The sequence below is a fragment of the Anser brachyrhynchus genome, assembly GCF_964034855.1.
Source record: "Anser brachyrhynchus genome assembly, chromosome: 15".
In the NCBI taxonomy this organism is placed as follows: domain Eukaryota; kingdom Metazoa; phylum Chordata; class Aves; order Anseriformes; family Anatidae; genus Anser; species Anser brachyrhynchus.
In genome coordinates this window covers 6335031-6351406 of record NC_137733.1, presented here as the reverse complement: position 1 = coordinate 6351406, position 16376 = coordinate 6335031, and the positions used below count along the sequence as shown (strand labels likewise).

At 46.7% G+C, this 16376-nt stretch overlaps 1 protein-coding gene across 2 annotated transcripts in view; it reads right to left on the bottom strand.

Moving 5' to 3' along the window:
- Positions 1-382: 382 nt before the first annotated feature.
- The window catches only part of ADCY9 (adenylate cyclase 9), a 93654-nt gene continuing 77660 nt past the window's right edge, over positions 383-16376 (bottom strand). For both annotated transcript variants that reach the window (XM_080556158.1, XM_080556157.1), the window contains one exon: positions 383-11978. In XM_080556158.1, the coding sequence (XP_080412284.1) occupies positions 10790-11978 (1189 nt within the window). In that variant the 3' untranslated portion in view covers positions 383-10789. The remainder of the gene's footprint in view (positions 11979-16376) is intronic.

Here is a 16376-nt window from a genome sequence, read left to right as displayed (position 1 = left end):
GAGCGAGCCAGTACTCACGTTCCAGCTGTCTGGGGCCATCCTGATGCATGAAGAAGCAAGAGGCTGGCTGCTGCAGAGCTTCCTGTGGTCGTGGCATTAGTGGGGCGCGGGACCCCTGCAAGGCGATGGTCTGAGGACACGGCATCACCCCTGGCACAGCCCCCTGGGAACGGCAATGAAACACGGCCCTGGGAGATTCTGGGGCTTTTCTCATTCCCAAAGTCCCCTACTAAGCTAAACACACACGAGCCGATATCTTTAAATACATCTGTGTCTAACGCATCCTTCACTGCAACCTGAAGCAGAGAAAAACAGGAAACTGAAAAATGGGGCAGCCTTGGGAGAAGACAACAGAACTGAAAAGGAAAACAGAAGGACTGAATTTATTTGAAATGCCTTTATAAGATTTATTAAAAAATATCCCTTGGCAGTTCACAATCACCATGATCTACAATAGAAAACCCACTGGATAACATTGAACAGTTTTCACCTACAATAGAAGGCCAACACCCAGGCACACTTGAGCATCGCCTAAATATGCACATTGGCACAAAATCCCGGGTTGCCGTCGAGTGACGTGGTGCAACCGCTGGCTGCTGGCTGCAGAGCGAATCGCACCACGCGCGCATGACGTGTGCTCTGATACTTACCTCGTCTTCAGAAATAAAAAATATTTAAAATACGGGGGAAAGCAATAAATCAACACCCTCGGGGGAAACAAATTTCACCTCTCCGCCGTTCCAGGACAAAGCTCGTGGTGCGACGCTGCTGCAGCCCGACGGGCGGCGGGGGAAGGGGAACCCGAGGCTCCCAAACGCGGTGCCTGGCTGAACCCAATGGGGGGCTCAGCACAGCCCCGTCCTCAGCGCCCGGGGGCAGGGAAGGGTTCGGTGTTCACAGACACGGTGACTGCGGGCACCTGTGCTCACCGGCGGGTGGGAGCGGAGCACAGCACCTGGGCTCAGCGGGTGAGCACGGATCCAGAGGCAGCCTTCAGATCTTCCAGCTCAAGGCCTTGCTTTGCCAGGGCTCAGGACAGTCCTCCGACAAGTTTGTCTCCCCATTACACCCAGTGAAAACACAACGGGATGCTTCAAGGGAGGCGGACACAGATTCCACTGCCCATGGCAGCCCAGCACAACATGTTCACCTCTTTCTGCCGGCCGGACTCGCATTTCAGAAACCTTAAGGCTCGTCTTCACAGACAACCACTCCCAGGAAAAGTGACTTCTTGTCCTGTGGACTCTTGCTCCAGAATAACAATGTCCTACTCCACTATTAAAGCAGATTAAAACAATTTGCAGAATAAACCATCCAGGCTGTTTGCTAAAGAAAAACCATCTGTCTTAAATCCATGCCCAACTTCAACTGCGACGAGCTCCCTGGCACACCGAGCCCCGGGCTCTCACCTCCGTGGTGGTGGCCGCAGAGACGTGGCCGAGGCCCCGGAGCAGCGCTGAGACGAGGACGAAGCGGGGGGATTCTGCTCCTGAGCCGCTGCTGGGAGCACGGCGGCCGTTCAGTGCCGAGCAACGCACCGAAGTGCAGCAGGCCTATGTTCTGGGCTACGTGACAAATTCCTTCAGCATTTAAAATGCCGTCTAAGTATGCACCTAATCAAAAATTAACTCGGTGGTTTCATGATCTATCAAAGAAACATTGTAAAATGCCAGATTCAAAACAAAGGGCTCAAAAAACTGCTATTCCAAACTATTATACTTCGAAACAATGTGCAAATGGCACAAGATTGCATTTGAAGTTGTGCTGAAGCAAAAATAAAAAAGCAAACAAATTTTAAGTTGACATAGTGTATTGTGAATTACTTTCTCGGCTTTTCTACATCTAAGATAGCGTGAAATGATCTGCGATACAGTAAAACAGTTTAATATACAATTGATTACAGATCCGTAGTAACGAGTCAGAGATAATACGCGGTTTATCTATATACATATATAGCTTAATATTTCACAGATACAACTTTTCTCCATTTCTGCTTTGTCAACGAAGCATATGCAGAGTATTTACAGTGAAGCCGCTGCGCGGAAGCCCCGTCCCCCAGCAAAGCGACCCGGCAGAAGCGCCGAGCTTCCCCGCAGGGCGCTTGTAAACAGCACGGTTCTGTCTTTCTGCAGAAAGGGAGGGGAGAAGGTAGTGTGAACACGGCCCTCGCTAGGATGGGAAGAGAAAGAAAACAAAGACGTCATGGAGAAACAATTTCCAGCTAACCTGGATACTTTAAAATGTTTTCATTTGCCTTTTTTTTTTCCTTCCCGAACTGGAAACTGTTCTCAATGAATGTTTAACACTTTCCATACAATCTCCACGTGTGCTTAGGCAAGGACAGGCAGCGCTGAAGTCTCCGTACCACGTCAAGGCAGCGGCCCCACCGGACGCAAGCCGGCTCGGATCTGGGTTCCTCGCTTCCACCTGGCCAAACCCCACCACAGCTCCGGCACCGATGCCGTGGTGTTGCCCCACGCTGGGGCTGAAAGTGGAAGGAGGTGGCTGGTCCCCACCAACACCAGAAAGCTTTTACGCCGGGTTAAAAGCAGCATTTCACAGAAAGGAGGAGCTTTTATGAGAAATGCAATGTGACGGCAAGCCCTGCGGGAGCGAGGCGACTTTCCTGAGAGCACCGGGGGAGCCTTTCTATGTTTCTGGTGGATTCGGTGAGCGCGGCCAAGGTCCTTTGCGTCTCTGGATGCTCCTGTTACCTCCTCACAGACAGGAGACATCCATGGCTAAAATTCCTAAGTATTCGGCACAAACCCGAACCTGTGCTTTGTCTCTCAGCAGATGTTAGGAGTCGTTAAGGCTCTTGGCTTTAAAGAGTTTATTACTTTGGAAGTTTGAAGTTGTACTCACAGTAGGGTGCAACAAGTCTCTGTCTCGGCACATATACGCATGCACGTGTTATCTCAACACGGCCTCAGAAAACTAGCGGTGACAAATGAAATCTGGGAAGGGCACTCTGGTGATGGGGGAGTCCCGAACCTCTACGCACGGAGAAAACCGCTCCAGGTGCTGGTGCCAGCCCAGAGGCAACCCCGGTGCCCAGCAGAGCACTGCGATACCACCAAAACCCTCCCTGGGAGGCTACTGGGGGCACCAGCGAGACGGAGGTACCCAGCTCACGTCTCAGATAAACCCCAAATGAAACACTGCTCCTGCTGGGATCAAGGCAAAGAGTCAAAGATGCTGAAGAGGCAAGCGCCTTCCTTCTGCACACACACCCCGGTTAATCGCTGCACCATGCGCTGCATTTCTTCCTGCCCCGAGCCTACGTCTTCCCATAACCAAATGATACAAACGATCTCTGAATCGCGTGCTAATATTCAGCCAATGCATGAATTTAGAAACAGGCGAACTCATTAGCAAGTAAGGGAGAAAAGAGTAAAAATTGAGGAAGTCACTTTGACATGAGTGCATTAATATCCTCGGAAAACTCAAGCTGTGGACACACACGAGCTGCGGAGCAACGCGGTGCCCAGCCAGGTACCTCGGGTACATAGCGGCTCAAGCGACCACGAATGATGAGCTAGGCGAGGGCAGCACCGGTCAAAGAGCTGAAAGTTGACATTTTAGAAGCTGGTCCCAGCCACTACCTTCTTTGCAGTTCTTCAGATTCAGTGAATGCTGCAACATCTAGAGATTAAAATACGTGCTGCTACAGCGAGCCAAAGACCAATGCAAGAACAGCGTAAAACACGTACAAAGTAAGACTGAGGGCTACAACGCGAGAAGCCGATGCAGCAGCCTCGGAGCCTTTCCAGAACAATAGAACACGAGCGACCGCTTCCCCTGCACCAGCGTCCAGCCCCGCGACACGCGTGCGGCACAGCTGCTCCCCGCAACGCGCCGCAGGCGGGACAGCTCGCGCCCCTGCACCTGGGGCTGCCCTGCTCCTCTCCCGGCCAACTAATGGACAGCAGCTACACTAAAGAACCAGGGAAAAAAGCTTTAAATGTCTTCTACCCACCTGTTTTTTGTTTTGTTTTCCCCAAAATAATCTTAAGATCTAATATTGCCTCTGGAATGTAAAAAGCAAACATTTCTCTAAGTTGTATAGCCAGTTTTCTCAGCTGAAGACAAAAGTTTAGCTCCTCTGCTCAAAGCTTAAAAAGGGATTTCTGCAGAAAACTCGCACTGCTGTTATTCCACAGAGCTTCATTCAGCACCCGTAAGCCCCCAGCAACGCTCCAGCTGAGCCACTGGTAACACAAATCAGATTTCGCACTGATTTTAGTTACTGCTTGAGCCTATTCAGAGTCTGACATTTGATTTTTAATGAACTCTAATTTAAAGACAAAGCCAGCAAGCTCCTGGTGCCTGATGGTTGCTGACAAAACCCGCCGCGTTGCTCAGAGGACAGGGTTCAGAGGGTGGCATTACAGCAGCTTCACAAACTGCGTCTGTTTTAAGGCTCCCTCATCCTAACACAGAAACCCCAAACCTCCCCGTGCTCCAGCCGAGCAAAGTCATCGAACCTGGAAATTAGAGATGAGCCTTCAGAGCACCCCACATCTCATCTCACGTCCACCTTCCCCCTTCTTCGCTGACCTGAGCACTGCGGTGGCCAGGCACCGGGGCGTGCTGCCCGGGGCGGCAGCCCAGTCCCCATCCCTGCAGGACGTGGCTTAGCAGAGGACTGGGAGGCCAAGCTGCTGGTTGGACTTGGAGATCCTGAAGGTCTTTCCCAACCCTGATGACCCTGGGATTCTGTGGTATCAGCATGCTTGGTGCCTTGTGCAGCATTGTTTGCTTACCCCACATTTTGCCACCAGGCTAGCGGAGCCTCCGGCGGAGTTACGGCAGGACGCGAGGGGGCTGCACAGCACCCGCGAGGATGAGCACGAAGAGAGGGGATACCCTCAGAGACCCCATGGCTTCAGGAGTCTCAGCCCGCTGCTGCAGCGGAGATGTAGGGGGGCTCTGTGCCACGTGAAACTGTAAGTCGTGAGTCTGTAGCAGGTGAAGGCTGGAAGTTGGTCGCTCCTCATAAGAGGAGAAAGGCTCTCACTCCTCCTGAAGTTGGCAAACGGGCTTAGTGCCCTCCGAGCTGAGGTGCTGGGCATGGCTTCACGTGAAAAACTGAGCTGATGGACCCCGTGCCACGTGGGAGCACCCAGAAGCAGTGGGTGATCGCTGCGGGTGACTCCCTGCTGTAGGGGACAGAGGCACCCACCTCTAGACCCTAGAGAGGTCTGTCGCCTGCCAGGGGTGTCACGGGGAAGAGTGCTGAGTCCTGTCCACGCATCCGACCACTGCCCCCTGCTGCTCTCCCACATGGGCACCAAGGACACCAAGGGCAACCTGGAAACTACCAAAGGGATTTCACAGCTCTGGCGAGAGTGGTAAGGGTCTGGGGGTCCAGGTCATTTTCTTCTTGATCCTGCCAGTTAGGTTAAAGGATGGAAGGAGGGGTAGGTGGATTCTCCAAGAAAACGACCGGCTGCACCGCTGGTGTTGGCAACAGGGTTTCGGTTTCTATAACCACAGGATGCTGTCTATGATCGACGTATCGCTGCAGCACGGCCTCTGAACTCCCCACCTTCTGAGCTGGAAGCACGAATGTCATCGTACAGAGCACCAAAATCCACTGAAACAAAAATCCACCGGTGTGCGGTGTCCTGCACTCCTACAGGCAGACCCTCTTGGCTCTCTGGTTTCCTGCACGGTACATTTCAGCAGAAAATGGTCCACGGTTTCACAGCTCTTGACTGAGTCACCAGACCACTGCCCCCCTCAAACTAAAATAGGGACAGCCAGAATGTCTGCAGGAATCAGCATGTAGTGGTTATCGTTTCCAAATTTTTGTTTTTATAGGACTTGGCAAAATTCTGCAGGCACTGCGTGCTGATGTCCTCGGTTCCAACGAACCGCAAGTCCAGGTTCTTCCCACCCCACTGAGCCAGCCGACCCCAGGCCTGCTCCTGCGAGGCGTCAGCGCTGCAGCACATTGCCGGACAGTGCTGGGGCACCCCTGCGTCTCCAGCACCCACTGCTCTTCTTTCCATGTGTAAATCATTCTCTGTTTCCAGCCAAACCATCCCCATAACATCTCCAGCGACTGGGAAAGTCACATCAATAAACAGTGCTTTATAATACATAACTAAATGCCAGACTTCAAGGTGAAGCCGAACCTTCCGCGTGTACCAGTCAGCCCCAGCAGCCAAGGACCCCTGCCCGCTCACGTGTCTCTTTTCTGCTGAGACAGAAAGCAGAGTTTCTCATTTTTTGCTTGGCCACATTCCTTTCCAAATACGCCTCCCCACAAAATAGCTTAGAACCGAGAAGTCTCAAGCTTAGCAAACAAACAAAACGTGCTCTCTGCAAGCATCCTTGCATTTTCAGCATCCCGGAGAATTTTGGGGACAAGCGCCCTCCTGAGATCTGCTTCCCTGAACCCAACCAGCAGCCCCTCACTTCATTTTAGTTATTAACTCCTGCTTTTGCATGGTCTCTAATACTCAGGGTCATAGAACTTCCCACCCCCCCCTTTTGGCGTGATGAAAAATTCATTTTTTTCCTGGAATCTCCAACTTAACCCCGCAGACGTGCCTGCCACCCTTCTGTGCCTTCTGCCAAGCGGCTCAAGAACAGCAGGAGGAGAAAGCTGCAGCAGCGGCTGGACCACCAGAGCAGGACTGAAATATCAGAGCCGATGTGCTCTCCCCTTCGTGTTGGGAAACGCAGTCACAGGCAAACAGCAGTGGAAGCAGATGAAGTGCGGAGGAAAACCCCTGGAACCACCACCTGGCCCCGGCAGAAGCCAGGTGCTGCTGTGCGCAGCGCAAGATGGAGCTTAGAGAGGACCAGGGAGGCAAGGACCCACCCAGACTGAGCCAGCGAGACCCCGCATGAAAGCAGAGAGAAAACAGACGCAGTCCTTAAATTTGGTAAAAATCCCCAAGTTGCTCAGTTATGCAGCTGACTGGGTTATAACCAGCCTCAGACACTCCCAGGCTCTGCGATACTGCAACATAAAGGCATGAAGCGCACAACTGCTCCCTTACCACTTTTTTTTTTTTTTTTTAAACGTGGCTGTTGTATTCAGAATTAAAGTTTTAGAAACAAGTCAAGAGTTCAGCGATTACAAGCCCTGAAGTATCCAACTAGTTATCTTTTGCCCTTTTCCTGGTGCCAGCCAATGCTGACTTGGCTCTGGGAGAGGTTTGTGCCACCTCCACGCTGGGGGCATCCTCTCAGCCCCCCTTTTGTCTTCTCAAAATTTGACTGCCCTGCGGAGAAGCCGCCAGGCACAACGCCGTGCCTGCTCGGTTCGGCCAAAGGGAATGGCACCAAACTGTGGGAAACAACAGGCAGGTCTGGTCCTGTCTCCAAATCACGAACACCGGAAGTAAATCAACAGGAACGCCATTTACTTGTTTTTAAATGAGAAATCAATTCCATTTCACAGAAGAAGCTGCAAGAAAGTCAGCATTTCTGCGCGTTGGCAGCAGATGAAGATGCCACTGCAGGGCACGCTCACCATCTTCCTCCTCACTCTGTGCTCCTGAGCAGCTCCCACAGGGGACCTGTGGCTGAAGGCAGCCCCAGCCTAGCAAACATGCAGCAATTTCTCCCCCTCTCTGGGTAGTTTTGAAACGATCAGCGTGAAGACACCCTAAAACCAGAGCACAGCGCCGCGCTGACTGTGTGTGCAAAATACACTTCCAGCTATCTGTCCAGCCCTGCAGCTTCTACCCCGTGTCTGAATGGCAGTGGCACCAGCGGGGCAAGCAGGAGGGACATCTCAACGACACCGGCTTTGCTCGAGGCCTCCTACAAGCGCACGTGTAGCAGGGCCAGCTCCGGGGCACGGTGGGATGCAGCCCGGCGCCGTTACAAACGCCGGCAGAACAATTTCCTGCAAGCACTGGGACATCTTTTCAAAGGTATCAAGGGAAGGCGCAAAGGTTCAACCCCCACCGTTTTCCAACAAAAAACAAGTGTCTCCCTGTGCCTGTGAAAATCTCACTGTTCAAAGCGCACGCCGACAGCTTAGCTTCCCGATCCTGTTCCTGCGCTGTGCTAAGACAAGGCGCTGACCTCCGAAGGAGGCTGCGGAGGCTGCAGCAGCGCCGCGCTCAACGCACCAGAGCCTGCAGCAGACAGCAGCCCCCGGCTTCAGAGCCCAACCCGATTTCTCTCCTCTGCCATTTAATTTGCTTAATGCCAACGATAACGAGCCCCCGGTATAGTGTTTTATTTTTTGGTATCCTAACGCTACCAGCCACCTGCGGTGCTCCCGCAGCACGGGAGCGTTGCCCATTTCAGAGGCTCCACGCGGCACAAACCTGGCTGCTGGCAGGGGGCTGCGGGAGGGGTCCCCACGCAGGGCTCCATCAGCAGGCCCGTCCCGACAAAGCAGCGGGTCAGTGAGAGAGAAATGGTACTGAACCCTGGGCAGAGCTGTTTGTAAAACGAGGGGAAAGAAGGGAAAGGGAAAAATGGCTGAACCACTTCGAGATCCCAAATATAACACTAGAAGGCATGTAAACAATTCTGGACCACGTGAACTCCCCCACTGTAAGAAACGAAATACTGACATACACTTAACTGGAACGAGAATCCTAGAAATGGTTTCAAGAATACATTCGTCGGATTCAAGAGGTATTTGCAGAGTTATACTACCTGAAAGTTGGAAGTGCAACCCACTATGGGGGAAGGGGACTAGTTCTAATTGAGTGGGAAGGCAGGCTGCTGTAAAACTTCGCACTATTAAAAACAACTTCCTATTGTTGCTTGTCAGGAATAGCCCCAAGCAAGGCTACGGCATCTGTGGCATAGGGATGAGCACCCCCTTTTTTTGTGTGTGCTGGGAGACTGAGCAAGTAAGATTCACTTTAAACAGCTTTTGTATCCAATACAATTTAGAGATGCATAAACAGCAGCTTTTGTGAGAACAGTGTGCAGAGTCTTGTTTAAGGTAACTGAGATCCAGAAACCTCCTAGATTTACATTTGACAAAGGCTTCAAGGGCTCTATGCTCACCATGGAGTGTAGATGGATCTCAGATGGCTGAATAGGAACGTCACAATGTATATATTTATTACTCAATTTCCAAAAATTGCATCGGGAATAAAACGAAGTATCAATATATTCTGATTTCAGATGGAAAGAAAGAATTAAAACACATACCAATACGCAGACAGCACAGCATTGCATTCCACCAGCTCTTCCCTGGCTAAAGAACTTATTTCAGGCGCAAAAATTCTTTTAATCTTATTTGGTGTTGCAAGGTTGTTAAACTCAAATAGCTGAATAGGTAATGATATCCAAAGTGGGGCATCAAATGTAAGTGGATGAGGTGATGGAAGCATGCAGAGGGCAGACCGGTATCGTCTGAGGCCCCACTCCTGCAGTTACCTCTGTGCAAGCAGATCTCCGGTCACGGGGACCTGCACAAACTCACCCGCAGGACTGGGAAATTGTTGTGCTTCTCAGCTCGCAACAAAGGACTCTCTCCCTATTCCTGCTTTCAGTGGCATGCAGGGAGCATGCTGTTCTATTCCCTGCTGCAAAAGCACAGTGTAGGGGGCAAATCCTGAAAAAATATCGTGCAGCACCATTAGTTCAGTACAGAGGGAAGCTGGGATGCCCAACTGCATTTGGTGGCTTCGGAAGTTTCACCAGCTTTGAAACAAATATTGCCTAGGTAACAACATCCTCACAGTGGTTGGTAGTTCAAAGAGGCTGAAACGCTATCCTACTACTCTTGCTAAACCAATTAATGACTCATCTCTCCTGATCCCTTCCGCAAAAAAAACAAAAACGAAAACAAAGTAAGAATAGAAATAAAATAAATAAATAAATAACGGCATCTCCAAAACATTTATTTAACTTTTCTCTCTCTCAAATCAGACCAGCTTAGAGCCACCAACTTCACCTACCTTTCCCAATTCAGCTAGGGTGCGGAGCAACCTAAAACCCTTTTAGACACACAAAACCCAAATTTTAACACTCTTCTGGTCGCTTGTCTGCTTCTGGAAGCCTGTCCTGAGAGCTGGCGAAGTCCAAACCCTTATTCCATTCCCACATATCAGTATCTCATTGGCTATACGGAAAAGAAGTGTATCCAAAGCACACAATGGCACATTAAGTTTGAAGAAAGCATTGGTAAAGGAGAATAAAACTACAGCAGTTGTTCAGCCTACTCTAACTAAATGTTGAGCCACTGCAGAACTCCTCCTCCAGCCCAACACAAAGTAAAATTGTGTCACCCCCTTGCCAAGACATTCCTTTGTGGTACTTTACTGGCACTTTATGTCAGTCTCATATGGTAGATACATGCACGTTTGTCTGTGTGTTTACATACAAAAGGTCTGATAACAGTAAAACATTGTTCAGATAGATATAAAAAACCCAAGGAGTTGCATTAGCCAAAAAAAGTGTTTTGTGAGAAACAACAATAAAAATGATATAACCACAGCTTTTCTTTTCTTTAAAATTAGATAAATACCCAAAGCTATGATTTCACTTGGGGCCTCTGTACCTTGACAGGGAGTCCAATGGAGTATATCTGAAGGCACTTAATATCCTCTACTCAGCTGTAAGATGGTTGCACAGGGAGCTGGGGAGCTTGGGATGTGATTTGGGGCATGGAGGAGAGAGATGGATGAAAACAAGCCCTGAAGAGCTGTGATCCACACAGCATCAGGCGCTGAAATGAAAACAAACGTACAACCCAGGTGTTGAGAAGGTCTCTCTTGAAAAAGAAAACTGCCAATTGCAAATGTCTTTGTGTTTCTATTGACAGAGCACTTCATGCAACTCTGACAGTGCATCATACACTCTTAGAGATATTTAGCTTTGTCAGTTCATTGACCTCCTCAGTTCCCGCTTCCTCACAGTCAGTCTTCTCTACAGCTTTGCCAAACCTGCACCTCTCTTCTGCTTTCATTGAATCTTTCTGGAGCTTCTTGGAGGAAGGAAGTATGTCCTTGGTTTCTGAGTTATCTGTGCCATGGGCTATCTTATCAGAATTCTGTACAGAAGGCACCAGGTTGGCAATCTCATCAGTCGGAGATCGCCCAATGCTGCCATCCACTTGAACCCGAATGTCTGGGGATATAGACAACTGGTGATGTGGCACGATCCCATTGTCCATGCATTTTGGGTACAGGTAGGTCTTCATCTGACCTTTCCCCTTCACATTGACTGTCCCCCTATAGTCAAAGTCATACCCCATCTTGTTCAGGATGCGGTAGCTTTCCTCACTCACCTGTATACGACACTCTACGCCAGTGGTGTCCATTCTGCTAGCAATGTTCACAGTGTCACCCCAAATGTCATACAATAACTTGGTGGTGCCAATCACCCCAGCAGTGAGAGGGCCATGGTTAAAGCCAATCCTAAGTTTAAAATTAAACCACAGCATGTTGTTGTTGAAGTCATCCACCACTCGCATCATTTCTTTGGCAAATTCAAAAAGGGTCTGCAAATGTCCATGGGGATGGTTGTTGTCCTGACACTGCGATGTGTTCAGCCCTGAAGCAGCCATGTAGGTTGCCCCAATTGTTTTGATTTTCTCAATGCTGCTGTAATGCGGTTTGCTTAGCAGCTCATCAAAATCCCCAATCAGTTCATTCAGGACTCTGTAGCACTCTTTGCCTCCTTCGTAGTTCTCTTCATAAAACTCGCTGAAGTTCACAATACTAGCAAAGATTACTCCACCACTGTCATGGTTTTTGGAATAGCTCTGGGAAACCTTCAACTGCTCAGCCACGTGATAGGGAATAATATTCCTCAGCAACCAGTCAGCTTGATCCCTCATGCTCTGAATTTTGGTGCGATGAAGATCGGCCTCCACATCCCCATGATAGTGGAGGCGGTAACTGACCTCAAACTCCCGATTCAGAAACCAGACCAGGAGGAGCAGAAGGAAAAAAACCAAAATCACTTCCTGACCGATGAGGTCTGCTGGCCTCTTCATGTCACTTGGCACTGAACTGTTGCACGGACTCTTCCTGGAGCTGGAAGCAGAAGAAAGGGAAGAACAAGAAAGGTGCATTTAAAAACATGGTCAGGGCACTACGATTTCTGCTCCTGTGCTAGAAGAAAAGTATTGGAAGTGTATGCTACATACCAAATTAGAAAATATGCTTTGAAAACTTTACCTGCTATTAAGCTTGCTAAAGAATTAATTTCTCTCTTAAACTCACCAAGTACTTCCTTAAAGGGGTACTATAGGGTTTAGCAACACAGAAATTGGCCCACCTTTACGTTAGTCCTGTTTTAAAGATTTCACTAAGGAGACAGTTACTGTTCTATATAAATATGTACTTAAAAAACACTACATGTAAATATATATAAATGCTTAATAATGGCTGTGTTTAGATACATGCATGTGCACATCTGTCTGTCTACAGCTATGCTTGCGTTAGTGTGTGTAAGTGGCGTGTTTATCATTTCTTTGTACTCCCCCCAATATTTAGAAGCATTCGCTCTATATTTTTCGTGACTTTCCCTTGTCTCCTCATCAAAGACCAGTAACCTTTGCAGTATGCTTTTACCGTTAATATGTCAAGGTTTTGGAAGAAGATAGCCCTGTACAAGATGCTTCGTGAAGAACATCATGTCTCCTGCATGAAAGCGCTGAATACGGAGCTCTGGGTTGACATCTTTTGCACATTACAACCACTGAAGCTTTTTATGGTGTAGATGGAAAGTTTCTCAGAGTACCAAGATTTAAAAAAAAAATAAAATAAAAATCATGGCTCATATAGATTAAGAGCAATATTTCAAATCCTTTTGACAATTCGTTGACTGCCTGTGCAGATTATGAAGCACTGACAGAGTACACTTCCTGTGCCAAACAGCCCTTAGCAAGGAGACATCTGCAGTCCACAGTCTCAACTTTCTGGAGAGATGTGAAGACACACATCTGAAGTCTGAGAAGACACCACCTATGCAATGCTGGAAACTAAGTCTAAACCCAGACAGATTGGCATGCAGCGATTTCCGGAGTCACTTAACTGAAGTTTTTTTTCCTATAAACTTTCTTATGCCAAAGTGTAAGACTTGATATGTGCAGACACATGCTCAGATTTCTCAAGTTAAGAAATGGTCTGATACGGGAAAGCATCACCTCAACCTTTCTGCTTGAAAAAGAGAAATGCAATCTGTATCTCAGCATCTGTTTGTATTCCTCTTATGAAGGTATGTTAGCAAAAGGAGATCAAAACCTCAAAGCACAACAGTAGCAACAGTTCAAGAAAAGAAGACTTTATATTTGTTTCTGTAATGTGAAAACATTTCAACTTTCAGTTTGTTTCTTTATGTCCGTGGGGGACATACTTCCATTTCTGAAATCAAAGCAAATGTTTTTGCAACTGAGCTACATTCCAGACCCATATTTCTTTTTCTGGAAGTTCTTTCTCAAATATTTGATTGCACAGTATAGCCAGAAAGGTATGATGAAGCAAACCCTGCACAGTTGTGATACAGATGAATACACACATTTTATTCTGTGCTATGGTCTTTTTTTTTTTTGTATATGTATCTATTGAATTTTATCATAGTAAGCCTATAGGAGAGAAAAAGGCTTCTGCAAGTAAAGTATTTACAATAGAGAGCTTACAGGTCGAATTTCAGATTAAAGATAAGACTATGTATTATGTTGGGAATTAATTAATTTATTTATTTATTTATTTATTTTCCCAATCATAAATATACTTCTCCCAGGAGAAGTGAAGGCATATTCATTTTATTGGTTTGATATCAAAAAAAAATAATCAATGACTGGAATAGTAAGAATTTCTGAAATACAAGCCTTGCTGCCTCTTTAGCAGGTAGCAAAATATCTTCCAGATTTGATGGGCTTAGAGAACAGAACAAGAGAGGATAGGTAAGAGTAAAGATCTCTTTAAATAAAGAAAGCTGGAGGAGGTGAGGAATGAATCTCAGTCAAGAAGCATGATTCAGGTTCTTTTCAAAAGTTGATTATTTTCCATATCTTGTGGAAAAAGATCTGCCAGAAGATCTGAGCAATGCCAAGTTACTCCTTTGAGAGTACATGAGTTTGATTCAGATAGTCTGCTCTAACATCAAACAGCCCTGCCACAGGGATTTATTTAAGTCATTAGAGGCTTTTTATTTAGTTTTTATTGTACAAAACAGTCCTTGGTACTTTAATTCCTCATAAATAAATTAAGAAGGCACCATACATTTTCCGTTACAAAAAGTGGTCCATATCAAACGCTAGAGATGCCTTTTAAGAACAAACTCCTGCCTCCCATTCACAGCTCCTGAAGTACTGGCATCTGCAAGCTCTCAGTCATCTCCTCAAGCACCGGCTTGACCTTGTTTCCCACATGGGTGTACAACCTTAGAGATCTGCATTTGAAATGAGAGTGACTCACTTGTAAGCTGACCTGATTTCATTAATAAGGTAATGGGTTAGTATCTCAAACGAGAAGGTGCAGTATCTTTTCCAGAGCAGGCACTTTTGATCACTATGCGACTGCTACAAGTATTAGTACAAAAAGCCACAATACTAACCTGAAGGAGGAAACATTTACTTCCTACTCATTTGAAAATCAAATTTCTGGACATTGCAGCGAATAGGTTACAGGACCTACAGGGCTTTAAACCACCTCACAGTCTGTTAGCAAAGACAACCTCTGTCCAAAGCTGCCCTTTAAAATGCAAAGAAGAAAAAAACCCACACGAATATAGAAAAGGATCACACAAAACCAAATCCTTTTAAGTTCTACTTTTCATGAGGTGTTGCAGCAGAAAACTAATTTTAAAAGTCATTCAGACTGAAATCTTAAGCTGTCAATGTTACTTTAACTCAAACTGTTGAAGCACTTCCTGGCACAGATGCCTAACTATTAACTTGGCATCTTCATTCAGCCTGTGTGTTGAATATGGAACAAGTGAGAGCTCCGGAGATAGAATCTCCTTTGGCTTGATCACAAATCATAAAGATAATGGCTTTCTACTTATAAAGATTTTTGGAAAGCCATTTTGCTTCTGAGCCAGTAACCTATGTTTGGATTTGGATTTCTTACTATATTTAAAGTGGATGCATGCCTGCTAAATCTTAAAAAAGAATGCAATGGTGGAACAGCATGGAAAAAGGAAATCAAACAGCTGCTTTCAATGAAGAACATAAAGAAGAGGCATATAAAAAAACCCTATCATCAAGCAATTATAGTCTTCCACCTTGAATAGCCTATCAGTGTTCCTCCTTGAGCCATCACAAGCTGCGACAATACACTTTATCTGCTCTCAGATAAGAAATGAATGAAAACAAAAATATTTCTTGCTTAGAAGACCAAGTGCAGTAATACCTCTTTGGGGCTGAAGAACTGGTCTGTCTGGAAAAGGAGGCAAATTCCATATTTTGACTTACTGAGCATAGCATAGACAGTCCAGAGATGAACTCTGTGCTAAGACTTCATTACCATTACTAGCACCTTTCTTCCCATGCAATATTAATAATTACCTCAATTCTTGATCAAGAGCAGAGAATGGCTTCATGAAAGGCATGCAAATAAAAAGTTTGTCTTGCCCTCTTAGAGCTAAGGAAAAGCTTTTGCGCTGACTTGGGTGACCAAGGAATCTTTTTTATTTATCTATACTAATTAGAAATGAACAGCGTAAATGTTTGTTAGGATAAGGGAGTTTCAAGTTTTTATTAGCACACCACCTGGAGAAAGGGAAAAATCTGTTCGCACAGAACTCTAGAACTGTGGTATATAACGATGCACATTAAAAAGAGCCCCGAGCAGCCAAATTCTGTTGCAAATCAATGGTAGAAGCAGAATAAGATTAACTCCTAGTTCTCTCTCTCTTTTAACTTCCAAACCAGAGAAGAATTACATCAGTTCGTAAGTTTGGGCAGCTTCAGATCAGAGGAGCCTAAGCCACTCACAAACATCGCACTGGTGTGACACAGTTCCTGCATTAAAACGGAGATGGCGACCAACAAACCACCACCCGACAAAGCTGCCGCTGCCCGCAGGAAGGACTGTGCTGTGCGGTATTTACACGTGCACCATGTACGTGCATTTTTTCCCCGACTGAAGGAACGACAGGCAGAATACAAATACCATGCATCTCATAGTAGAAAGTTTAAAATTAAGCTTAGAAATGTTTAATGAGCCTGATATTTTGGTCACTGCTTTATTTAGAATCTAAATCACAGGCTAGGATTCGCAAAGCAGGTAGAGTGTACTCCATGCCTGCTTGCAGTAACTACCTTTACATTGTTGCATTTTACCTACTTTTACCGTTATTTATCATGAGTTAGAAGTTACGTGATACGCTCTTGAAAGAAAAATGTTTGCATGCAAACAATGCCTGACAGCTCTTTTTTTGACAGATTCCTAATAAACAATGATATACAAACAGTCATGGAACTG